Genomic DNA, 27,851 nt, shown 5'->3' with positions numbered 1-27,851 from the left:
CCTATTCAAGTCCCTCTGTAGTGCCTCCCTATCTTCATGCAGATCGACACTCCCGCTTAACTTGGTGTCATCTGCGAATTTACTGGTGATACACTCTATGTCCTTATCAAGATCATCAATAAAGATGTTGAACAGAAATTAGTCCCAACACTGAGCCCCGAGGAACACCACTTGTGACCGGCTGCCAGCTGGATTTAGCTCCATTGACCACCACTCTCTGGGACCATCCATCCAGACAGTGCTTGACTCAGCAGACCGTTCGCTCATCCAGGCCATGGGCAGCCAGTTTTTCTATGAGAATCCTATGGGGAACTATATCGAATGCTTTTCGAAAATCCAGGTGGATAATATCGACAGCTTTTCCCTCGTCCAATAGTCAGGTCATCTTGTCATAGAAGGAGATCAGGTTTGTCAGGCAGGACATAAACCCATGCTGACTAGGCCTGATCCCCTGGTTGTCCATTATATGACTTTTAATGGCACTCGAGATGACCTGCTCCATGACCTTCCCTGGCACCAAGGTCAGACTGACAGGTCTATAGTTTCCTGGATCCTCCTTTCTGCCTTTCTTGTAGATGGGTGTCACATTTGCCACCCTCCAGTCCAATGGGACCTCCCCAGTTAGCCATGATTTCAGGTAAATCATGGAAAGCGGCTTGGCGAGCACATCTGCCAACTCTTTCAGCACCCTTGAGCGTAACTCATCCAGTCCCACAGACTTGTGTGCATCCAAGTGGTGTAGCAGGTCTCTGACGTCTGGTCTTCAACTGTGCTGACCTCATTCTGCTTCCCCTCCCCATCTCCCATCTCATGAGGCTGGGTGTCCAGGGAACAACCAGGTCCACTGCTAAAGACTGAGGCAAAGTAGGCGTTGAGCACCTCAGCCTTTTCCTCATCCTTAGTTACCATGTTTCCCTCTGCATCCAATAAAGGAGGGAGATTTTCCCTAATCCTCCTTTTGCTGTTAACGAATTTATAGAAACATTTTTTATTATCCTTAACAGCTGTAGCCAGGTTGAGCTCTAGCTGCGCTTTGGCTCTCCTAATGCTCTCCCTGCATAACTTCACTACATCTTTATAATCTTCATGAGAGGCCTGCCCCCTCTTCCAAAGGCAATAGATTCTCCTTTTGTTCTTGAGATCCAGCCAAAGGTCCCTGTTTAGCCAGACCGGTCTCCTTCCCCGTTTGCTTATTTTTCGGCACACGGGAACAGCCTGCTCCTGTGCCTTTAAGACTTCGTTCTTGAAGTATGTCCAGCCTTCCTGGACTCCCATATCCTTCAAGGCAGCCTCCCAAGGGATTTTGTTGAGCAGCCTTTTGAACAGGTCAAAGTTAGCCCTCCAAAAGTCTAAGGTGGCAGTTTTACTAACCCCTCTCTTTGTTTCTCCAAGGATTGAAAACTCAATCATCTCATGAATCAAACTGTCTTAATCACAACATGGCTTTGTTACAACTCCACATACTTCTGTTCACCAGTTAATAAATCACAAAAGCCAACCAGAAATTCTGGATTTTTTTTTTCCTGGCTCTGCCTTGGGTGTGGTGGTAACACTGACAAGTCCTCTCCATCATCTCACTTTCACTTCCTTTTCTGTTCAAATGAGGACAAAAATAGGTGTTCCTTGCAGAGAAGCTAAGGCTTTAGTTGTTAATAAATTTAAAGCTTTTAAAGGAACTTTGCATTAGAGGAGATAAAAGACTGATAACCAACAAATGGGGTTTCAAGCAACCTCCACATACAGAGGGTTTATTATAATCTTGCCTCTAAAGAAGTGCTTCCCAGAAATTTTATCTTCTTGCTGTTGGCATAGATGTTCACAGACTCTTGCAGAAGAACATAAAAGGGCAGTTTTGCAACGTGAATGAAAACAATGATTCTTATCACGTTGGAGTACTTCTCATTGAAATAATCTGAGATATATTCAGATACCAGGAATGAAAGAGGAACCTCTTAAATATTTAAAATCTGGTGATTAAATGACTTTACAAGGAAAATTCTCATCACCTGACTCCTAAAGGAAGGACAAGATGAGCAAGAGGGATTTTCCTTCTATTTTATGGGTGGGGTTTTTTTCTTTCTTTTTCTGATCTTTTGCAATTACCAAATTAAAATGTAACTATCTAGGAACAGAATACATACTTCTTACATGGAGACACAGTCAAAAGGAATTCTCATGTACCATTTTCATAAGTGTCAGCAACAGACTTAATATTGTAAATTTGCTTAATCAAAGATGAAGGAGGCTTTTATCAAATTAAATAATTGCCTTAGATCCATCTTTTTATTCTTAACAGCTTAAGTCAATTGGATTCAAAGATGTCTTCAAGACTGCATCCAGGAAAGATTATTAGTTAGCTCTAAGGTGCAGGGAGAACTGGAAAGCAAATGTAATCCCACTCAAATTTTGTGGGAACCTAATAAACAACAGAGATATTTAACTGATGTTTCAAAGCTCAAAGGCAGAATCATTGCATTTGTTAGCCTTTAGTCTCATCCCTTCATCTTGCTTTAGTGCAGAAAACTGGATGCAGCAAAACCTTGTCAAACATCGCAGAGATCAAAAAAGTAAATGAATTTACTGAAAAAAAAAAAAAATTGTTCACATTCAGTGATAGAAGTTCATACTGAGCTGCAGTGTAATGGCTGATCCTAAATCTGGTTATCCAAGTTTCAGCCAGACTGTTTCCACTGACAATGTTACACAAATGTTGAGAGGCTTCACTATAAAGACTTAAACAAAAATAACCACATTTCAAAGAATGAAGATTGATACCACCTCAACTAACCCTTCACTTACTTCTGTGCTCAAAACAACAAGGTATGCTCCAGTAGAAATGCTGTAGTAGCAGGAACATGGATCACCCACACCCTCACCCTGTTGCTGACAGCACAGATATTTCACAGAAGTTTTCATGATGAATCTAATTACAGTAACCTCCAAAGCCCTAAACACACACAGGAATAACTGGGTCCTCATCCAAGTGGATTTGTGTGTTGAAGGGAGAAGATATCAAACAGGGGCAGCAGAGATCTGCCTCAGAGTCCTGCCTCAGAGCCCAGCCCTGCGGCCTCTGTGCGCATATAGCTCCAGCTCTCAGGGACCTGTGTGGCACCGAAGCAGCTGCATAGGAGAGACAGAGGTGGGGAAGGGCACCTTAGTTCTTTCCCTCAGCAGAAGGGCTCTCCTCTCCCGCTATACCAGTGGCATCGCTCCAAGCTCCACTCCTGCCATGGACTGATGTGCTTTCCAGCATGGAGGGCACAGGTGGTGGAAGAGTCCGAGCTCTCCCTTCAGAGGCAAGAAAGAGGCAGGGAGGGTTTTCTCCATGGAAAGGAGCCAATCTAATTACTCATCATACAGTGCGGGTTTTGAGGGCAGCGACCCCGAATCCCCCTTTGCTCCTCAAGCTGAGAGCAGCAGCAGCAGTCACCCCTGGAACAGTGGCATGGCTGCCTGCTCTCCCCCATGTGCAACACGTCTTCCTTCCTGCACCATCTGTGCTGGGAAAATACAGCACCCTGAAATGAGAAGGGGGAAAAGCTTCACACAATTCAACCAATTATCAGATTACGTCTCAAAGACGGCATTGGGAGATGTGTGCCACGTACACCTTGGGAGCTTCTGCTGGTTATGCCGATGCTGAATTATGGCGAATAAAGAATGCTACCACAGTCATCATGCCATTTTCTAACGACATTATTTCTACACAGGTCAGAAACACTCACACAGCTTGTGGATAAAATACTCACTGATAAATATCAGTTGATCTGAAACTTACTGAATGCTGCAAAACCATCTACTTGGACAATTATATCCACATTAATGATAATGTATGTGTGCATGGGTTAGAGTAAGCAGACATGGCAACTAGAAAGGAAGACTGATGCAAACGGCATTTATCTGCAGATTTAATTAAAAGTTTAGACAAAAGGTAAGAGTATTATTATATGACATTTGCAAGAGTTGTTGAAGATGGTAAGAAATTACTAGAATTTGCTTCTTTTAAACAGCAGAGACAGTGACTTCAGAAACACATAATATCCACATCCCAAATAGTAACTCTTTGCATTTCTTAGTCAAAAATCTTATGCCATTGGTCAAAAATCATCACTAGCTATTTAAGTATTTTTATGATGTGCAATCCACTGACTAGTCCCTCTCCTGTAGGAGACAGGACAAGCGTTCTGTAGACAAGCATTCAGAATAAAGAAACAATCACTGTAAATGACATAACCTTGTTGATTTTTCCCAGAGTCTAAGAATGGCTGTAGGCACATCACAGGTCTCGCTACTGTACTGCCTCTTTCCTGGCAGGGACTTATAGCAGCTACTCATGGAAAGAAAATAAAAACCAGAACAAATACAGGATACTCTCCCTACAAAGTGGTTCCCTACAGATAAGGCCAAGTTGACTAGGGTGGTAGGGGAATGAACTGGAAACATCAGACACCAACCTTTTTGCAGTCCCTCAACAGTATTGGGGGGTAGAAGGTGGGAGAGGTCACAGTGGCCCCAGGAGTAGCTTTATGCAACATTTCAATCCCAACTGCAACCCCAAACCAGGTTTTGACAGAGAAGTAAGTTTTGAATACAAAGTGGAAAAAGAAGTTTACACAGTCTCGAAGGACTGTGAGTTCCAATATTAATTGAAGGAAGGTGCCTATGAAATATTTTAGACAAAAAAAAGAAACTCGGGCAGTCATCATGAGCCCTCTTAGTCAGCTGGGGAAATTTCTATCATAATACATCTGTTGTTAGTACTCCTGTATTATATGAAGCAAAGTTAGGATAGGAAATTCCTCATCATTTTTCAATCCCAAATGAGAACTGAGCACAATATTTTACAAGCAAAAACTGCACTACCTGCACAGTCACATTTCCTGCTGAAAACAGAGTAGGAATTGTATCTCTTAAGTTTTTTAAAAGGCAGTGTTTAGAAGGTATCTCTAAAATCAACGTACTCCCAGATTAAAATCTTGACTCTCCCATCCTAAGGCTGTAAGTCTAGAGGGTAACAGTGGTAGCTCACGTATCACTTTGCAGTAATTACTGCCAACAATTTAGTTTTCTAAAGGCAATAATTCTGGTTTTAGAACAACACAGAAAATTGCCTCTACATCCCTGGTATGAAAACTTTGCCCTATCCAACATGCTTCATCATGAATTATCTGGTAAGGATAAATCTTCTAGAAGCCATGAATGGTGTTCAGGACTGATTCACTAAATCTGCCATAACACACTTGAGAGATAATTGAGATGTCAAGCCTCATCAATATCAATGTACTTAAAGTAAGGACAAGAGGAGGGGGGAAGAATGATAAATAATACCATTCTGTGAACCTAGTTAACTTATAGCTTAGAAACAGATATATATGTAAGTCACCAATCTGAACATCCTTGAATTTCATGAAAGTCTGGACTTACAAGTAGCCTTAATTCCTTAAAAAGCTTCTTTACATAGAAATTGATTATCGTTGACAGAGTAGTAGTCTTTTTTTCTATTTTAACTTCCACGATTTAAGCTTTTTCTTCCAACTGTAACTTAACACACAGGAGGTAAAATAATGAGTTTGGACAGGAAACATCAGTAAAATATTATTTAAAAAAAAAAAAAAATCTCTTCCTGATCAGACAGAGGAAGCAAAGTGTCAGATCTCTCAAGAGCTCCAAGCCTCAGGGGAAGTTTCTGCCAATTTTCAGCACTATGAATTGGTTTTCTGTGTAATTCTCAGTTGCTGGGTGTATATCTCCTCCTAATCAATACACATGCATATACATCCCACATTACTTTCTTATCAAAGGTCTTGTACCACAGTTGTCATGCACTCACTTTGAAAACTGAGACTGAACACAATCCTGTTTCATGTTGTCTGTCTATTCCTTCCTCCCTTTCTCTCTTCCCATTTCCCTCCTCCTCCACTCCTCCTTGTGATATCCCCCTCTCACAAAGTAGCATCTCACTTTCTCCATCTGCTTCTTCAACCATCTGCTCACTCCTTCCCTTCCTTCTTGCTGGACAACTCCACAGTATCTGTAGTGTACTTCCATAGTCTCCCCCTGTAGCATCACCAAAACTCTTTTTCCTTTTCCTCTTCTGTTCAAAAATACTAAACACAGCAAGCTTTCCACTCTAGGCCTTGATGGAAAGGAGGGTGCAAAATAAATATCCATGAGTTTAATAATCCTCTGCCTTGAAAACTGTAAAATCCGTTGTAAGCTTCATGTTTCACACTGCTCCTCTTCATTTTATCCAAAATGCCATGGCCAAACTGATCTTCCTTCCTTGATGGGGTGTTCTGGCCATTTCATCCCACTTCTTAAATCAACTTCATTAGCCATCTATGTCCCACGGGATTTTCAGATTCCCCATCTTCAGGTCCAGTGCCTGAGCAGCTCCCTCTTCTTGCCTGGCACCTGGTGCTAACCTCTGCCACTTCTGCCTGGTTTGCTTTGATCTCATCCCATAAGCACTTCTGTGCCTTCTCCAATTCAGACACTCTTTGCCTGGAATCGGCTCTTGAAGCCAATTACTACTCCATTTCCCTCTTGCTCACCCTCTCTTTTCTACTCTGTCAAAGACTCTCATCTTTTCCACACACAAAACTCAAGAAGCCTTCAATTCCTGATAGAGAGGAAAAATACTACATTTAAATACCATCAAACATCTATTTCCAAGTCTGTGTTTTTCTTCTTTCTAAAGCACCTGGCTTTCTATTATTCATTTTATTTCCCTGCTTTCCTTCCTTTCACAATCCTTCACTTCCCAGTACCTGGCATTATACATTTCTTTATGCCTAATCATTTCCTGTTCATCCCCCTAGTTTTTGACTTTTCTCTGTGTTTTTCAGTGAACATGGCAGATTACTACCAGATCTTGTTCTGCCTGAGAACAGCCTACCTCATTCAGGCTGATAAATAACATAGCAATCAAAATTCAGGAAGGCAAAATCAGAGAGCTGGTGTTGACTTTTCCCCCCCCCCCTCCCTCTTCCCTTCTCTCATCAGCTACTGACATTTGGAATATTTCAACCAACCCTAATAAACAACAAAATTTTGTCCCAGTTTCCTAAGAAAGTGAGGCTTGTATGATCACAACCTGCCAATCAGTTCCATCCTAACCACTTTTGTACCCATAAGCCAATATCAAACAAATAATACAAAGACAGTAAGGACCCAGGGGTTATCAGTGGTGAAGCAAAGAGAAACCCAAAGTAGCATCTTCGTTAATTGTGGGATGCAGCAGCCAGCTGGCCTGACCAGCAGAGTAGTTTGGGCCACCCATCAGCATGTGCCTGGCTTGGGAGCCAAAGCCCCTCTGGCACGTGCCCACTAATGGTAAAGGGAGGGAGCTGGAAGCACAGAGGGGAGTACGGTAGAAGAAATAACTCTGTAAAAGCCAGCTTCCCCCAGTTTTCCTGCTTACAGTGAAAGGATCAGGGGTTTAGTCTTGAATTATTTCAACTAACACCAAACTATTGCCTATTTCACTTTTTCCATATCCTTTTCCAGGATCAGAAGATCATTAAGAACATAACTCTGATGCACTAATATCTATAACATAGATGAAGCATTCTTCTTTTTGTTTCCCCCAACCAGAGAAGGAACAAGATGCTCTCTACCTTTTCTGAATTATACTGGGATTTGCAGTCACCAGCTGGGTTTTTGATCCAACATCCTTGCTGTATTCACTGGATAGAGGAGGAAGGTTGCACCTGTGCACAGAAAGTCAAGATTTTAAATGACATTCAGAATTGACAGGCTTCAAACTCAGTCTTTTTTAATCTGCAAGTTTGCAGGTGGTTTTCCTGTTTTTTAAAAAAAGCAAGCTGTCATAATATGTAAACATGCTGTATAAATACTAGACCAAGCTACAAATGTTCTGTACTGTACCACATCTATAAGCACAACAGGACTTTTTTGTACCAGAGTGTGGTGAAATGTAGAAATAAAGCCTTTTGCAGAAATGAACTTATGTAACTACTAAGCAAAACCAAAGACAGACTTGGCATTTCTGACAGGCTGAAAGGCTGTGGAAGAGGCCATTATTGCCTATAGCAAAGACTTTTTTTTCCATACTCTTTAAAGTTCTGCTTTTCATTCTGTTCTGTCTTGTTTACCAGTAGCAGGCTCCAGGCTGTTACCTCTCTGTAGCATTACAAGCATTACATGTCTGGCATTTTTAATACTGCACTGCAGGGCATCTTCAGCATACAATATTTACCAAAAAAACAGAGAAAAATTTTAAGTGTCTATTTAAATATGTGCATCTCTGTTCTGCTCACAGTCTTTTTGCGGTGAGCAAGGTGATAACATAATAAAGAGAAAGTGACTAAGCAAGTTTACTTTGGAAAGCAGAGAGCTAAGACTCCAAAAGAACAGAAGTAGAGAGAAACTTCCAGACAATGAACAGTCCTAAGTGTTCCATAGTAAAGACCGAGAAGGAAGGTGCTGTAAATAAGATGAAAACACAAAGATGAAAATACAACAGTACCCAAGCCTATGCACTGCTCCAGAAATTAGAGTCAGGAAAAATCTACTTAATACATAGAAATTACACCAAAAATGGGTGACAAAACAGTATTTTTCATTTCAATTTGTCTTTTAAAATCAAAGATATGAAGAATATTTAGAATACTTAAAGGGCAAAAATGAAACCAAGATTCTCAGAGAAAAGTAGACTTTGGAATTTTTTCACAACAAGACTTTTAAGTTTTTGTGTTGTTTGGGTTCTGGGGGTTTGTTGGATTTTTTTAAAAAAGTTTTGGGCTCTACCATAGCCAAATTTGTCCTCCAACTTTTAAGACATCCTCATTTGAATGTGCTCGTTTCATTGTGTTTCTGCAGCACGCTGAAAAAGCACAGCACAGAGACAGAGTACATGATGTGGAAAGGCAAGAGTCATGCTCAGGAGCCAGGTCCTGCCTCTTCCTGCTCCCACGATGGCCTGCTCAGTAAACGCTAACCCTAAAGAGGAGCATCAAGCAGCTCCTCGTTGCTTTCAGCTCTGCAGACACGCACCCGCACAGAGGACGAGGCCCCAGCACTGGAAGAGGGAAGGCAGCAGCGCAGAGAGGAGTTGTTTCATAGTCGTGATTTCTCCTCCTGGTACCAGGGAGACACGGGTTCCTTTGCTACAAGCCTTACGCCTGTGAAGAGTTGCATCATTTTTCTCATAGTCTTCTCCATTAAACTCTCAGTAGCACTCCAATTCTGCATGCATCTTCCAGGCAGCCAGGGTCAGTCATGAAAGCCTTGAGTCCAACAACTAGTTGCTTATCCAATTTTTTTATCTTAATGATTCAGAGGCCCATTTCCTACACTAGTGAGAGGCAGGAGCTAGGGGAGTGAACTACAGTTCAATTTTTACAGCAGTTTCCAGGGGCTACTGCAGAAACTGTTAGGCTGTTGCATTACAGGTTGCCATAAACTTCCACTGCGCTGGGAAAATCATAGAATGGTTTGGGTTGGAAGGGACCTTAAAGATCGTCTAGTTCCAACCCCCCTGCCATGGGCAGGGACACCTTCCACTAGACCAGTTTGCTCAAAGCCAACCTGGCCTTGAACACTTCCAGGGAGGGGGCATCCACAGCTTCTCCGGGCAACCTGTTCCAGTGTCTCACCACCCTCACAGCAAATAATTTCTTCCTTGTATCTGATCTAAATCTACCCTCTTTCAGTTTAAAACTGTTACCGCTTATCCTATCACTACACTCCCTGATCAGTCTTGTCACAAGGAAAGCCCTTGCCTCCACAGCAGCTGCTGCCTCTGTTAGCATTTTCGCTGACCTCTGCAGCGTTCGGAGGAGGGATCTAGGTGCTTGCGACAGCAGAGTGCAGCAAACAAGGCTGCACAAATTCCCGGCTGCACCTCCACATGTTACAGTTTTGTGCAATGTCAGTGCCCAGAAAGGGCACTAGTGTGCACAAGGTATATTCTCCGCAATTTTTGTTAATGCCAAACATCTCACATTCCCGAAGAAAAAAACACCGTAGTGCTATATCTGCATGTATTTGCATACAAATACCAGCTTTCAAAACCATATTTTTAAATTCAGATAATCAGGAAATGCCAAGGAGGACAGTAAAGTCCCACCTATATGGAACATAGGTGAATTCAGCCACGTTCACCAAGAAAAATAAAGTTTCTAGGAAGATTTTCTCCTTTTCATGACTACATTTGTTAAGATGTGCACAATGTATTGAGATCTCAGTTAGGAAACAGCTTCTAGTTTGGTCTACCACAATTTATGAGAAGCTAGAAAACTTAAAAAGAAGCCAGAAAAGAGGAATCAAAATAAGAGGTTTCAGAAAATGCAATCATTGAGAAGAAAAAAAAAAAAAGGACTAGAAGAATAAGGGAAGTTTAATTCCCAGACATAAAGAATGATAAAACCCCCACAATTTAGAAAGGTTTACATAAAATAAAATAAAATAAAATAAAATAAAATAAAATAAAATAAAATAAAATAAAATAAAATAAAATAAAATAAAATAAAATAAAATAGCAGCAATAGGTTGCTTGCTGCACCTGCACTGGGCAGGATACAAATTAATCAGATTAATACTATTTAGAAAGGTTGCAGTTTTCAATGGCAGGCCAAACAAATATACCTGCCTCAGAGCAGAGAGATGGCATAAATGACCTCTGGCAGATTACAGTATAATGCTCTCTGATTCAAAGAAACACAAACTCATAGGACAAGCTTTTAAGAAGCCATTTTTGGTTGAAGTTTATTTAAAAGCACTATGAAGGACCAGGAAGTCTCCCTAGTTTTTATCATCTTAACATCTCAATAATGAAATTTTTCACAAGCCAGTCCCTGATGCATTATTTAAACACATCTAATTCCTCTCATCAGTAAGTCTCGTTCCCAGCTTCTTCTGCACGAAATATTAAGAAAAGGTCTGAGTATCCAAAGGAAACTCAGTGAGAAATCAGTTGGCTGACAGAAACTTCTTGGTCTTTCAGATTATTTTCTTGAACAGATCAGCAGGGTGCCAAGTACTGTGAAGGTGAGGAACATACCAAGAAACAAAAGATTCATCCTAAAACAGGCCTTTTTAATTATCTTACTCCTGGTACTGAGGAGTAAGTACATGAATATGGAGGAAAGAAGAAGTACCAGGACAGCGTTTCAGGACAGCATTTTTGACATGAGCCTAACTCAAAGAGTGGAACATATCAGTCTCCTATATAGGTGACCAATACGACTTGGATCCAGCCTTTAGGTGGGGAGAAAAAAAAAAAAAATCATGGATAGGCACAGCAGTCCGTGTGTGCCTTTTTCACATCTGAGACCTTCCAATTCAACAGGTAGAAATAGCTGCAAGGGTAAAATGAGAGGGATCCTTCAACCCTCACCAGGCAGAAATGGCTATTCTGGCTTTGGCCCAGACAGAAGTCCATATTCTGCAGCTACAGAGAATCCAGGCAACTTGGCTGATGCATGTGCATTTTATAGATACTATAGGACTATCTAGCTATTTTAGAATGTTAGATATGCACATACACTAAACACTGGGGACTAATATGAATTTAGTATGTAATCGCAACCATTCATTTTTATTCCTTTGTGGCATCTTGGCCAACATGAAGACAGTAATTGTGTAAGGCAGCTGAAAGCCATCTTTCTTTGGATTTGTCTACAAACTCCAAAGTGCCACCATATTTAACCTCCCCAGCTCCACCTGGGCTGGTACAGCTAGATAGCCTGGCAAAGTGTGATTAAAACGTAACAGCTTGGCCTCCCCAAACCAGGACAGACACTAGTCAACTTGAAATAGTGACAAATTGCTCCAGTTTTGAAATAAATTCACTAGCAAACAGCTTGGAGAAGTCCCCAAAATCCCCTGCTATTTTACAGAGAAATGTTCTCTCTGAGAGATGTACAAACCACTGCAGTGCCATGGAAAGTGGCTGGGGGAAAGGGAGAATTGCAAGATGTAGAAGTATTTCTTCAAAATCTAATGCCAAGAAAATGCGTCTCTTCTGTCAAAATATGGACAGAAATATTGCTTAGGTTTTAGTACCCAACACTTCTCTCTAAAAATAAGTGTTAACAGGAAGGGAGAGGGCAAATCCAATTTTTTTCTTAGAAATAAGGATTACAAATGTGAAAACCATTAGGTATCAGAAGAGCAGCCTATTATAACCACACTACCTAAACATGTAGACCATATGCCATGCACCTTTTTCATTGCAGATGCACTGTGCTTTGCCTCAGAGGCTGAAAACTGCTGCTCTTTTAATCTCTATGTGTTTGTAGAAAATGCTCAGCAATGAGATGAGTTTAAACTCATTAATTAACCTTAGTAATTACAATATATCCGAGAGGATGGCTGCAGTCATATGACAGAGCTTATGGAAACACACATACATGAAATCAAAAAACATGTGAATGGAACAAAACAAGGGCAAACCCTGGCATGACATTTCACACTGAGAAAACACTTTAAAGATTATTACACAAATCTATTTTTTAAAAAATGGAAGATGTTATGCAAGTCACTATTGTGCTCTTTCTCTCTCTCAGATTATAGAAATCAGATTTAGAAAAGATCAACTAAATCCTGTCTTTCACCTGCTATAAAAATATTTTCTCCCAGTGGTGTATTAGTTTCTAACCCAAAAGAACTGAAACACTTTCTATAAATACGACTGCACATCACTAATATAGTACAGCCTGCAGGCAGCTACTGGGATTTTTGCAGGATTCTCCCTATCACTTATTTCCAATTCAGAATAAATTCTGTACAGATATGGTTGCTTTACCCTCCCCGGAGAGAAAAGGATTTTTCTGATCAAGCTACAACTGCTGTTTTTTTAAAAAAGTTTCTATTGTTTTTGTAACTGATTGCTCCTGCAGCATTTCAATTCCCCATTGCATCTAGATAATATTACCATGGTATATACCCTGCAGTTTCTTATATTTAGTCTGTGGAACACCTAAGGAGTTTTTCAGTAATGGCAATCAGCACACTGCTTCTCTCCCCCTGTGCCTTACATCTTCTCTTCTGTGAATGCTCTAAGTACAGGTTTCCTTTTGCCTTTAGTTTGTTGTATTTCTTTGATTTAACATTGAAGGCATTTTTGTTCTTTTAGATGCAAACCAGAAATTACAGTAATGCTCTTTGGTTTGCAGCAAATTTGTATGGCTTTATAATAAGCCATCAGGATCCAATAAGGAGACTTGCTAAAGCAAGTGTTCATTTCTCATCTCTTTGGGAGCATTCCCCCAGTTTCTCCCCCACAATGTTGTTCTTGTTCATGTTTAACAGGAAGGAACTAATTTCTGTCTTTCTTCCTTAAAGAATGCAGACTTAGAAAGTGCCAAATTCAATCACGAAAGCAGTAGCTGGTTCAACATCCCTCCTGACAGGTTCTTGTAAGTTCAGGAAGGTTGGAGGGAAAGGAAAGGTGAGGAATCCCAAAAAACCTGCAACAAGGAAAGAGGTTTGGCCTTTCCCCAGTCAGTCAGAAATCAGTCTTGAGGGAAGAAAAACATAGGAACATTTTAGCTTGTTCCAACTTACTTCTTAAGCCTCACCCCATAAGTCAGTACCTACTCATCTTGAGTTCAATGGGTTGCATATGAGTTTAGAGTTGCAGAGGACAGAGCACATTGCAGGATGAGACCCTGCATAAGCTGCATCATTAAAGAGAAAAACAGCGCTTCCGTCCCTCTCTCTGACACTGCACAATCTGTCACAACCTTAACCCACCCATCTGCAGACTGCCCCCCTCACTACACAGCCATCTGCAGAAGACAGTCGAAACTCTCTTTTTTGCCTCTCCTCACACTTTTAGCCAAATCACTTGTGTAAAGCAATCTGCAAAGCGCGGGGGGGGGGGGGGGGGGGGGGGGGGGGGGGGGCTGCGGGAAACGAGGCAAATTATAATTGATTAATCGCAACTGAATAGCTTTGAAATTCCAAGACTTAGCAGGGGGAAGGGGAGACAATGTGTCATTGAGGTTTCTGTCTTACCGCATGACAAAATCTGCTTGATCTATTTGTTTGCCGCAGCCGCTCTTTTTCAGGATCCCACCGTTTCCCACCACAGAGCATTTCTTCAGTGGCAGCTGGAAGGGAGTAGCCTAGCAACACAAAACAAGGACCGGTTTTACAGAGGAGAACACACACATCTTTGTAGCAGCCGCTCCTGGAGAACCCAGGGAGCTGGCAGAACTCAAAGTGACAAAAGAATTAGGAGCTGGGGCGGGGGCGCAGTACAGAAATTAGCTGGTAAGTAGATATAGGACAGGTCTTATCCCCACTTGTCAAACCAGGACACAACAAACATGATACAGAAGATAACATCTCTGCAAAATGAAAACTGCCTAAAGTCCTGATGCAGATACTGACCAAGTCAGGTGGTCAGTTCAGAACGAGCCTTCTAGCCAAGCTGCAAGGACACAGGGGAAATAAGACAACCAGGAAAAAAAGAAAAAACAAACTCCATGAAAGTGACCTTCCTGAGCTGATATACAATAGACAGCTCTGGGGAAGAAAGAAAGGAAGGAACAAGGAATGAGGTGATGACAGAAGGGCACTGGAAATCAGGAGTCACCCTGGCTCCCTCCACGGTTGTCCCTGGGACGAGTCACTCTGAAGCCTTAGGCAAAGATATTTAGAGCTTGACAGCAGCTCCTTACACACTCAGCTCCCCAGGCACAGCATAAATTACAATCAGAAAGGGACCATTTTAACTAAGGAGCTCTTGTAGCTGCTTAGCAGGGCATAAAAGTACAAGGTCAAATTGTCATGCTATCCTATGCATCAAACACAGTAAGAAATTAGATCCATACAGTCTTCTTCATTCCAGAGGATCTCAAAACTATGAGTGGGACATCTTCCTGTCAGCCCCAAGTTAGAATCACAGAATCACAGAATCAACTAGGTTGGAAAGGACCTTGAAGATCATCTAGTTCAACCATTAACCTAACACTGACAGTTCCCATCTACACCATATCCCTCAGCGCTATGTCAACCCTACTCTTAAACACCTCCAGGGATGGGGACTCCACCACCTCCCTGGGGAGCCCATTCCAACGCCTAACAACCCGTTCTGTAAAGAAATGCTTCCTAATATCCAGTCTAAACCTTCCCTGGCACAACTTGAGGCCATTACCTCTTGTTCTATCACTTATTACTTGGTTAAAGAGACTCATCCCCAGCTCTCTGCAACCTCCTTTCAGGTAGTTGTAGAGGGCGATGAGGTCTCCCCTCAGCCTCCTCTTCTCCAGACTAAACAACCCCAGTTCCCTCAGCCGCTCCTCGTACGACATGTGCTCCAGACCCTTCACCAGCTTTGTTGCCCTTCTCTGGACACGCTCGAGTCATTCAATGTCCTTTTTGTAGTGAGGGGCCCAAAACTGAACACAGTAATCAAGGTGCGGCCTTACCAGTGCCGAGTACAGGGGTAAGATCACTTCCCTGTCCCTGCTGGCCATGCTATTTCTGATACAGGCCAGGATGCCATTGGCCTTCTTGGCCACCTGGGCACACTGCTGGCTCCTGTTCAGCTGGCTGTCAATCAACACCCCCAGGTCCCTCTCTGACTGGCAGCTCTCCAGCCACTCCTCCCCAAGCCTGTAGCGCTGCTGGGGGTTGTTGTGGCTGAAGTGCAGCAACTGGCATTTGGCCTTATTGAAACTCCTACAGTTGGCCTTAGCCCATCGGTCCAGCCTGTCCAGATCTCTCTGCAGAGCCTCCCTACCCTCGAGCAGATCAACACTCCCACCCAGCTTGGTGTTGTCTGCAAACTTACTGAGGGTGCACTCGATCCCCTCGTCGAGATCATCAATAAAGATGTGAAACAGGAGTGGCCCCAAAACTGAGCCCTGGGGGACACCACTCATGACCGGCCACCAACTGGATTTAACTCCGTTCACCACAACTCTCTGGGCCCGGCCATCCAGCCAGTTTTTTACCCAGCAAAGCGTGTGCTCATCCAAGCCTCGAGCAGCCAGTTTTGCCAGGAGAATGCTGTGGGAAACGGGGTCAAAGGCCTTACTGAAGTCAAGGTAAACTACGTCCACAGCCTTTCCCTCATCCAATAAGCAGGTCACCTTGTCGTAGAAGGAGATCAGGTTTGTCAAGCAGGACCTGCCTTTCATAAACCCATGCTGACTGGGCCTGATCATCTGGTTGTCCCGCACGTGTTCTATGATGGTACTCAGGATGAGCTGCTCCATCAGCTTCCCGGGTACCGACGTCAAGCTGACAGGCCTGTAATTTCCTGGATCATCCTTCTGACCCTTCTTATAGATGGGTGTCACATTGGCAAATTTCCAATCTGTCGGGACCTCCCCGGTCAGCCAGGACTGCTGGTAAATGATGGAAAGCGGCTTGGCGAGCACCCCAGCCAGCTCCTTCAGCACCCTCGGGTGTATCCCATCCGGTCCCATAGACTTGTGTGTGTCTATGTGATGTAGCAGGTCACTGACTCTCTCCTGGATTGCGGGGGGGTCGTTCTCCCAGTCTCTATCATCTGGCTGAGGGAGTTGGATTCCCTCAGTACAACTAGTCTTGTTATTAAAGACTGAGGCAAAGAAGGCATTAAGTACCTCAGCCTTCCCCTCATCACTTGCTACCAAGTTTCCTTCAGCATCTAGCAGGGGATGGAGACTCTCCCTGGTCTTTCTTTTGCTATTGACAAACTAACTTATAGAAACATTTCTTGTTATCTTTGATTGCTGAAGCCAGATTAATTTCTAGCTGGGCTTTAGACCTCCTGATTTCTGCCCTGCATAGCCTCACAGCCTCTTTGTAATCACTGTGAGTTGCTAGCCCCTTCCTCCAAAGGCTGTAAACTCTCCTTTTCTCCTTGAGTTGCAGCCAAACTCCCTGTTCAGCCAGGGTGGTCTTCTGTGCCGCCTGCTCCTCTTAGAGCACCTGGGGACTGCCTGTTCCCGAGCCATTAACACTTCCTTTTTAAAGAGCGCCCAGCCTTCTTGGACCCCTATACCCTTCAGGACCATCTCCCAAGGGATCCTGTCAAGCTGGTGCCTAAACAAGACAAAGTCAGCCCTTTGGAAGTCCAGGATGTCAGTTCTGCTTAGCCCTTTCCTGGCCTCTCTAAGAATAGAGAACTCTATTATTTCATGATTGCTGTGCCCTAGTTATTCACCTTTAGTGAGGTCAGGACAGTCATTTAAACAGTACACAGTGCATCAGCACAGCCCAGCATATAAAAAAACAAAGGATGGTGAAAAGACATGTGAATTTAAAGCAGTGTGATTTAGTTACAGAATGGAATTTGTCTACAATACAAGAGTTAATATTCTCCTCATGCAAAAAAATCGTGCAGGGATTTTTTATTTATCAAACCTGTCAAAACCTGACTTTGCAGTAGAGACAGAATTTATTGCACCAGGCCTCTGAGAATGCAGATGCCACAGCAACAGGATGCAGAATCCCAAAACAATTCTCCTCTCCAGGAGGACAAGGTAGAACAGCAGCAGCACTTGTCCTCACTTACATGTACAGAGCAACATCTAACACTGCATCATTTATTCACCAGGCATTGGAACAATGTACATGGTCCAGAAAACAGACACAGCATTATAGCACAAAGTCTGTATTTGACAGAACTTATTTCTACTGTCTTATTTCTTTTCTTAGATTTGCTTTATCTTCTTTTCTCAGAAAACTAGATTTCATTCAGCTAGTATAAAGCCACAACCTGCTTTCTAATGGAAAACATTAAAGCATTTCGTTTATCCTAACTCTGGATTAAGATATGCTAAAGCAGAAAAATAAATTTTAGTTTCCTGAGGCCCAGCCACTGGTAGGAACCCAGTGACAGCATGGCAGAGCAATACTAAGTACGCAGCTGCATTCTTGTACTGCATTTGCTTTCTCAAGAATATATTTTAATTTACACAGTTATTAAATAAGGAGCATATCTTGAAATTCAAAGGACATCTCATCTCTGAGGTGATCCTGACCAAACAAGAGCTCACATACACAGTACATGGGGGATGGAGGGGATGGGAATCAGAGGAAATGTAGAGGAGTATGTTTTATAAATAACGCGTCCCCCAGGGCTCGGTTTTGAGGCCACTCTTGTTTAACATCTTTACTGATGATCTAGACGAGGGGATCGAGTGCACCCTCAGTAAGTTTGCAGACAACACCAAGCTGGGTGGGAGTGTTGATCTGCTCGAGGGTAGGGAGGCTCTGCAGAGAGATCTGGACAGGCTGGACCGATGGGCTAGGGCCAACTGTATGAAGTTCAATAAGGCCAAATGGCGGGTGCTGCACTTGGGTCACAACAACCCCCAGCAGTGCTACAGGCTTGGGGAGCAGTGGCTGGAGAGCTGCCAGTCAGAGAGGGACCTGGAGGTGTTGATTGACAGCCGGCTGAACATGAGCCAGCAGTGTGCCCAGGTGGCCAAGAAGGCCAATGGCATCCTGGCCTGTATCAGAAATAGCATGGCCAGCAGGGACAGGGAAGTGATCTTACCCCTGTACTCAGCACTGGTGAGGCCGCACCTCGATTCCTGTGTTCAGTTTTGGGCCCCTCACTACAAAAAGGACATTGAATTACTCGAGCGTGTCCAGAAAAGGGCAACAAAGCTGGTGAAGGGTCTGGAGCACATGTCGTACGAGGAGCGGCTGAGGGAACTGGGGTTGTTTAGTCTGGAGAAGAGGAGGCTGAGGGGAGACCTCATCGCCCTCTACAACTACCTGAAAGGAGGTTGCAGAGAGCTGGGGATGAGTCTCTTTAACCAAGTAACAAGAGATAGGACAAGAGGTAATGACCTCAAGTTGCACCAGGGAAGGTTTAGACTAGATATTAGGAAGTATTTCTTTACAGAACGGGTAGTCAGGCGTTGGAATGGGCTCCCCAGGGAGGTGGTGGAGTCCCCATCCCTGGAGGTGTTTAAGAGTAGGGTTGACATAGCGCTGAGGGATATGGTGTAGATGGGAACTGTCAGTGTTAGGTTAATGGTTGAACTAGATGATCTTCAAGGTCCTTTCCAACCTAGTTGATTCTGTGATTCTGTGTACCTTTCTTATTCAAGGTATATCAAGGCTCCTTTGAAGACAGCTAGTTATACACAGGCAAGGCTGTGACAAATCACAGAGGCAGCAGCCATTAACTCTTGCTTTTAAGAGTTGTGGACACTGTCACATAAATTCTGTTGCTTTAGTACATGTTGAGTGGCTTATAGACCCCAAAAATAAACATTCAGGAGTTACTAAATGCTTCAAAATTCTGTGAGTTGCAAACAGCCTTTGATATTGCTTGAGATGATTTGCTGTCTTTCAAGGGAGACTTGTATTGTTATGCTCAGAGATGATAATTTTAGTTGTCATTTGCATACATACTTTTGTTTCCAAAAGCATGTGAAGTTTTGAAATTCTTGTCCTTCAGAGAGTCCAGGAAACAAAAGAACAGGATAAGGGCTGCCAGGGTGATTTGAGGGAGTCGAAGGAAAGTAGAAGGGACAGATATAATCACCACTGTGATTGTCCCTCTGCCTAACCTGTGAAGAAATCCACTCACTCTACGGACATAGGAGGAAAACCAGGCTGAACACAGTTTTCTGTGAAAAGCCACCATGCCAACGAGAGCCCACAGAAGTTTTTGCCTCCTCCAGCAGAAAATTCAGGACACGGCACAGACATCGGACAGAGTCTACCCACCACCATTTAGTTTAAAATGTTCAACAGATGCACTTTCCAGAAGAACATACTTACAAACTTTCTACAGACATTATGCTGAAGACCTAGTTTCAGTACCATAACAGGGTGGAGCGGGGTGGGGTGGTGGTGTAAAGGCCTAAGGATTAAGTGTCCCTGGTGCTTGATGGGATTTCAGCTGCTTTGAGCTTAATAAAGAGCAACTGCTTAGGATGACCTGGGAGAAACCTGCATTTGTTATCTTGCACATGACTTTTCTTCAAACATTTACATCACAGATCTATATTACTGCTGAGACCGCAGGGACATTTCAGGAACTCTGCCCTGAGCCCCTCTGTCCAAACAAACTGCCTGGTTATACGCAAATCATACAAGTCTTAAACTCAAGTGTTGCCCATCAGCGACTATGAAACATATGGCTCCTTTTTCTCTCTACAAAAGGTATTTCTCTCTTCCCTCTTTCAAAGGAAGAGGCTTCTGGGCTTTGAAACTGTTAGGAAATCATCATCCTGTAATCTAGTTAGCAGCATACCCAACCCGCTGCAGGGATGTTAATGCGATGGCACACTTCCCTCTCCTCCACATCCAAAGGACACTTATGGGACAGATAACACAGATAAAGGCACTTAGAAGTTCTTCAAAGCTAAAAAGCTGTGGGCTTCGTTCTGTAACTTCCCATAAGCATTCAGCTCATTCCTTCCTTTGGGCTGCCCAAAACAGGAGGTACAAACAACTTAAGTAAAATTGCAACACAATTAACAGAAAGGTAGTCCCAGTCCTAAGCTTTCCACATCACTAGTGGGCTTTCAAGATGTTTCCCTGCATCCTCTCGCTGTTCCTACTGCTGGCTTGTCAGGTTATGTACCGTGGATTTAAGGTTGGATTTAATATTTAATTAATTATCAAAACCTGGAGTTATTTTTTTCCTCTAAGGGTAAAAAACATCAAAGATGGACTCCAATTATGATTTGTTTCCTCATGCCAAGTGATTTTATGCTATCTTCATGGTGTGGGTGATCTGCCTTCAGATTTTTTGAATGCTATGTTGGGGTTGAAGGTTTAGAAGAATGTTACAACTTGCTCCAGAATTAAAACAGTTTTACTTTTTAGTAACATAGACTTGGGTATTACTTGTAATCTCAGCAAGAGGCAATTTTCAAATCAAGAGTGTTATATTTTTAAGGTTATGGTGCTATTTGGAGATAATACTATATAGTACACCCAAGTTTGCTTCTAGGTTTCAATTACCAGCAAAATATATTTCACAGGACTTGCAAAAACCTTCTCATGCTTTCCTTCTTTATCTCCCACAGTGTAACTCTTTGCTAGGTGAATTGTCAGTTCATAGTTAACAGCATATAAGTTCTCACATTGTGAAGACCCAGCTGTCATTTATGCTAAATGCTCACAAAAAGCTCAAGTTGTTTTTCTCCTTAGAACTGTCTAACAAGTGCTGGCTTGGACTGTAAAGTTGTAACGAAAGCATTTCCATTAATACTAGTTTCCTGAAACTGTTATTTTCATTGTCAACACATTTGTTATTTTCTTCATTCATAAAATTTTAATGAACAGCCAAAGTCTTGTGGGTGGACTAGAAAAAAGTAGCACAGTATCAGTTCATCTAGTGTAACAGAGAAAATGTAAAAATAAATGACCAACTCATCCCCGTTTTTAAGCAATCATTACCACAGAATTAGCAAATACTGTTAACTAAAACCACCTTGTACATTGGATATAAGCGGGCTGAATTCCCTTTAAAAATAAATTTCAAATAATTTTAAAAAGTAGGTCCAAATAATTTTAAAAAAGCATCTCCAAACAAAACCAGATGGAAAGGCCCTATTGTCTCATTTTCCCTGGTTTAAAGCAATGAAACTCCACTGATAATCAATGAAGATGTTCTAGTTTGTATTCATGTAAACGAAAGAAGAACCTGCACATCCCACTGTGAATTCAATGACAAATAAACACACAAAGCAATAGATTAAAGACTCCCAATTGAATATGGGACTAATTTAACAAAGCATCTATGCAGCAATTCACTGATTAGTTTCATCATTCATCTAAGTAGAAATAAATCATTGTCATCAGTTAAGAGAACATTACAGAGTACTAATATAATATAATTTGGTTTAGATAATGCTACTCTAATTCACTTTGATTTCACTGTTAGGTTGTTAATGCATTGATTTTTGCCCACTCCCTGCCAAAGGCTTTAATCAGTAACCAAGTCCTTACTGGGAAAACAGGAAAAATTACAGTATTCAGCCTGTGATTTAATGCTGAAGATGTCAAAAACACTGAAAACACTGAGAACATAAATTAGAATAAAATGTTTTTCTAAATAAGCATTTTGATTTGCAAGAGATGCCGAGATTTTACTGTCCCTTTTGAGACAGCAGCATCCTGATGAGAAGGGCATTGTTCTACTGATTTTCCTAAGGAGCCAGCAAAATCCTGAGAGTTAATGAGAAGCCAAATTCAGTTCTTAATAAAACATTTTCTTGCACATTTCCATAAGGATGCAGCTGGCACTCTGTCAGACACAGGTAACGCGGCCTTGGTTTTTTATGCTGTCAGATATGGCAGGGTGGCAAATGCATCTTCTTCACTGTTTACAAGACATCTTCGGTCTGATGGGCCTTTTGTTCCTCCCACAGAGCTGTCAAGACATGACAGCTTGATGGCAACCAGATCCAAAAAAACAATGTCAGGGATGGCCTATTCTCTGTAAGGGAATGTGGAGGGTGGCTGTGGTTCCCTGCATTTGAGGGAATTCAGCCTCCTCAGCCAGAGGACAGAGACTGGGAGAATGACCCCCCCACAATCCAGGAGACAGTCAGTGACCTACTGCATCACATAGACACACACAAGTCTATGGGACCGGATGGGATACACCCGAGGGTGCTGAAGGAGCTGGCTGGGGTGCTCGCCAAGCCGCTTTCCATCATTTACCAGCAGTCCTGGCTGACCGGGGAGGTCCCGACAGATTGGAAATTTGCCAATGTGACACCCATCTATAAGAAGGGTCAGAAGGATGATCCAGGAAATTACAGGCCTGTCAGCTTAACTTCAGTGCCCGGGAAGCTGATGGAGCAGCTCATCCTGAGTACCATCATAGAACACGTGCGGGACAACCAGATGATCAGGCCCAGTCAGCATGGGTTTATGAAAGGCAGGTCCTGCTTGACAAACCTGATCTCCTTCTACGACAAGGTGACCTGCTTATTGGATGAGGGAAAGGCTGTGGACGTAGTTTACCTTGACTTCAGTAAGGCCTTTGACCCCGTTTCCCACAGCATTCTCCTGGCAAAACTGGCTGCTCGAGGCTTGGATGAGCACACGCTTTGCTGGGTAAAAAACTGGCTGGATGGCCGGGCCCAGAGAGTTGTGGTGAACGGAGTTAAATCCAGTTGGTGGCCGGTCATGAGTGGTGTCCCCCAGGGCTCGGTTTTGGGGCCACTCCTGTTTCACATCTTTATTGATGATCTCGACGAGGGGATCGAGTGCACCCTCAGTAAGTTTGCAGATGACACCAAGTTGGGTGGGAGTGTTGATCTGCTCGAGGGTAGGGAGGCTCTGCAGAGAGATCTGGACAGGCTGGAGCGATGGGCTAAGGCCAACTGTAGGAGTTTCAATAAGGCCAAATGCCGGGTGCTGCACTTCAGCCACAACAACCCCCAGCAGCGCTACAGGCTTGGGGAGGAGTGGCTGGAGAGCTGCCAGTCAGAGAGGGACCTGGGGGTGTTGATTGACAGCCAGCTGAACATGAGCCAGCAGTGTGCCCAGGTGGCCAAGAAGGCCAATGGCATCCTGGCTTGTATCAGAAATAGCGTGGCCAGCAGGGACAGGGAAGTGATCTTACCCCTGTACTCGACACTGGTGAGGCTGCACCTCGATTCCTGTGTTCAGTTTTGGGCCCCTCACTACAAAAAGGACATTGAATGACTCGAGCGTGTCCAGAGAAGGGCAACGAAGCTGGTGAAGGGTCTGGAGCACATGTCGTACGAGGAGCGGCTGAGGGAACTGGGGTTGTTTAGTCTGGAGAAGAGGAGGCTGAGGGGAGACCTTATCGCCCTCTACAACTACCTGAAAGGAGGTTGCAGAGAGCTGGGGATGAGTCTCTTTAACCAAGTAATAAGTGATAGGACAAGAGGTAATGGCCTCAAGTTGCGCCAGGGAAGGTTTAGACTAGATATTAGGAAGTATTTCTTTACAGAACGGGTAGTCAGGCGTTGGAAGGGGCTGCCCAGGGAGATGGTGGAGTCCCCATCCCTGGAGGTGTTCAAGCGGCGGGTTGACATAGCACTGAGGGATATAGTGTAGCCGGGATCTGTCAGTGCTAGGTTAATGGTTGGACTAGATGATCTTCAAGGTCCCTTCCAACCTAAATGATTCTGTGATTCTGTGATTTCTTTCACTCTCCTCCACCAAACAGCTCCAGTCCAGCCCTGACCCGGGTCAGGAGCCCAGAGCAAGGAGCAACTACTGCTGGCAAGGTAATAAGTATCACAGAGGTCAGGAGGGGCTGCTCCTCCTGAGAAAGAGAGGAGCCCACCTCCTACACTAAGCCACCACAGGGAGACAACTGACGTCCTTCTTTCTATCCTTTAGAAGTAATTGTTATTTTCTCGGGAAAATAACTGGTTTCACCCATAAAATGCTTAGGGTTGGGGTTTGGGGTTTTTTTAAGTGAAAAATGAAAATTTTGAAAAATAAAAAAATGGACTTATTTTTCAGGAAGATTTCCTTTAAAATCGGGTGCACTGTTATCTAAAAGGCCTTGCATGTAGTAATTCATAACTTCAGACATTTTCTATCATAAATCTGTTTTCAGCCCAGCCTTTCTGTTTGTAGTTAGTGATTGTAATAACTGTACAAAGTTTGAAATGCATCTAAAATTTAACAATAATTTAGAAATCATCTTGTATAGAGAAACAGAAGAAACATGGATTAGAATGAAAGTGTCTTGACAGGTGGAAAGGGAGAAAATCTTTATCATAAATCTTGAGCGAATGTTGTGGGCTGGAAGATGCATGCATTTTAACATACCGAGAAACCACACTGATACTCTGCTGGCACATTTACTGAATGCCATGTAATTTCTAAATTGTTTTGTGTTCACGCAAAGCTGTGTTAAAAAAGCACATAGCTGTATTTTGCATGCACAAAATCTGTCAGAATCACAATGTACGTTCCACTGAGACTTGCTAAATGTGTGTGTTAGCTTTAACTCGTACAAAATTCTCTATATTCCACTAATATGTGAAATAATGTGTGGAATGTTAAGCAAGAAGCAAGCCAAAAACCTTGCCTCTATTGTACTGCTGCCACAAAGCAGAGGGATAGGTATAAGCACACTTATAGTCATTTTATGGAACAGAACAGAATGGAGCCCCCGCCAGACTGATCCCAGGTATGCAGCACACTGCCTCTCTATGTATGCTAATTATGAATATCAGTAGATAAGCTGAGCATGGTTTTTCAAATTCTGGACTCAGATACTACCAAATCCCAATATTTGATTACAAAGCAATTATTACAGGAAGAAACTGTGACAGTGACTGACTATGCAATCCCTCTAGGAGGTAAGACAGATATCTTAAAATGAACCTCCAGCTACCTTCTTCAGCTTCTTCTTTTTAGGAGTTTCCTTGCTCCACAGAGTTACTACCAACTAACAAATTTTGAAACCTGAAGCTCACTGCTTGCACAAAAGAGAAGTGGTCCAGGTGGAGTAAGCTTCTCTGTAGTACTATGCAAACGTGTCTCAGTCATGACAGCAGTGTTTTTATCAAGGATTGAAGTGGAATTAAACATTCAAGCTCACATAAACTTTGTGCCCTTCACAAATATGTACTTCAGGCGGTATTATTTTTCATGAGATTACTATCTCATTAAATATTTATACAGGGACACAGGACTGCAAAAGACCACTTAGGAGACTGAACACATTGCTCTGCTGCTGCATGAAACCCTCTTAACCCAAAAGGATACATGGGATATTAACTGCTGAGCAACCCCACACAAAAGAGAGAACACTTTGCCACATAGCTGCATATTCACAAAAAACATGGGAGTACCAGTAACTAGCCGGCAGTGACTTTTAGTTCAAGCTGTACTTTAAGTAGAAACTTCAAAACAGTGTGCTCTCTAATAGCCTTCCACCCAGCATGAAGTCACTGCAAGTGAGTACTTGCCATGAATTAAAAGACCATTTCAAATAGCTAATGTGGCATTGAATTCAATGGAATCAGCCTTCATACAGCGTGGGGATTATGACAACAACAACAACAAAAAAATCAAGTCTGGAGACTGTAACGGTTTATCTTAGAAAACAGACTATTGATGGTATATCATAAACTGTATTTTAAACAATGAATGCTCTTGGAACGTGAAGGGAATCCTCCATTGTAAGACAAGAGGCATTAATGGGTGGGAAGTTCCAAAGTTCTGGAAGATTTCTGGATCCAAACTTTATGACCTGCAATGCACAAGGACCTCAAACTTTCGATTAAAAATGTTTAAAAGGAAGAATTGTTTCACAATTAATTAAGAAAGGAACTCAGCCTACTGGGGGTGGGAAGCTTGTCTCTTATCCTGGAAGATGTTATAGCTTCCCACATTTCCACAATTGGGAGGCCTCAAGAAGGACTTGAGCTTCCTTCCAAATAGCCACATTTAGATGTTCCATGGAGCAATCCAGTCCCATGTAAACTGTACAAAATGTAAAAATAATATACACATTCCTTGAGAAACAGCTTGACCAGAATTTGTAAATAACTGCCTCTGTTGGCTTCCCTAACCACAATCTCATACACTTGAATAACTCAATTTTTTCTTTCATCCTGTGTGATAAGAAGGATAAACTTTGATTCATAGGTCAAATCACTAAACTCTGCCAACAGTCACAGAAACACTCGGCAAATCCTTCCTTTTACCTGACCACCTGACAGCACCAGATGCCACAATGAGCTTAGAGGAAAACACCATCCATTGTACGGGATTCTCAGCCCTGCTCTGCTTTGCCAGCACCTCCGGAGGGAGGTACACAACACAATCCCACTTAGATTTCAACTGACTCAGACTTAAACACTCACCTTGTACAATATTTACACACCAGGCAGCAATTCATCTCCCGGTTCACCGGCACTTGATGGCAGAAAAGACATGCTGACACACCAGGTATTCCAGTGGTTATTTAATACTGCACTGCACTGAACGCTTAGCAGCAAACCCTTATCTTCTGGGCTTAGAGATCTAATTTTCAGATGCTGCTTTGGAACAGTTTCCCCATCCTCCACTTTCTTCCTGTTCCTTTCTTAATCTGCTTCAAGTGTGAGCAGAAGAGAAAAAGCCTCGTATATCAAACTGTATATGCCAGGGTTGCATTGATACAATGCTCTAAGCTTAAGTCAAAAAAAGTGCATCAAAACATTTCGGAGTTTTGACTAGATGTTTCATGGAAACAAGGGTAAGCACAAAGCATCACTTCAGGGGGCAAAACTACTTTTTTAAGGTCATACAAGAGAAGTTACTATTTTATAAGAGTTATTCTGCAGGCCTGGGAAAACGTAGTATAAAGTTTTAATTAATCTCCTGTGTTGCAGCATACAATTTTCTAGCTGAGGAAGTTAGTGTGTATAGGCACACATTTTAACTTTTAGATTTTGTTAAAGAACTACTATATTCCAGTTAGAGAAATGTAGGCAGAAACCAAATAATATGATTGTTCAGTGACAAAGTCCTCAAACTCTGACTCTACCTTTTCCCTCAGTGATTTCAGGATGGAAGAACAGTAACAAACTGAAACCAAAACAGAATAGGGAAAATTGCAGGGTATCTGCTTCCTTATGCCTGGTGTAGGAATAAGCAGACAACATACTCTCATGCTGAATTATTCTCTTGTGGGAGCGTGGGACAATACACAGTCAGCAAATATCGGAAGATTTCTGGAAATTTTGCAAGACCCACTATTGTTCGGTAAGGGGTACTATTCACTTATTTTCCCAGCTTTACAAAGGCTTTCTCCACACAGTTTCATATATGTGTAAGGTTATTACCAGGATGAATCCACAATCAAACACACAGTTCCTAAGCATTTTAAGAACAATCCTAACCCTGCAGAAGTGATGCAGAATGAATGTTTCTACAATCGCATGAGCAGAATACAAATAATTGTGAAATACAACAAT

At 42.6% G+C, this 27,851-nt stretch overlaps 1 protein-coding gene across 2 annotated transcripts in view; it reads right to left on the bottom strand.

Annotated features, from left to right (window-relative positions):
* The window catches only part of ST8SIA1 (ST8 alpha-N-acetyl-neuraminide alpha-2,8-sialyltransferase 1), a 146,420-nt gene that overhangs the window by 59,740 nt on the left and 58,829 nt on the right, over nt 1-27,851 (bottom strand). Inside the window, exons 3-4 of one of the 2 annotated variants that reach the window (XM_074826409.1) lie at nt 13,990-14,099; nt 7,623-7,715 (exon numbers count right to left, since the gene is read on the bottom strand). In XM_074826409.1, coding sequence (XP_074682510.1) covers nt 7,623-7,715; nt 13,990-14,099 — 203 coding nt within the window. The remainder of the gene's footprint in view (nt 1-7,622; nt 7,716-13,989; nt 14,100-27,851) is intronic. The other variant, XM_074826410.1, reaches the window with a different exon arrangement.

The sequence above is a fragment of the Strix aluco genome, chromosome 5 (assembly GCF_031877795.1).
Source record: "Strix aluco isolate bStrAlu1 chromosome 5, bStrAlu1.hap1, whole genome shotgun sequence".
NCBI lineage: Eukaryota > Metazoa > Chordata > Aves > Strigiformes > Strigidae > Strix > Strix aluco.
Note: the sequence above shows the minus strand (reverse complement) of the source record. Positions and strands in the feature narration are given on the sequence as shown.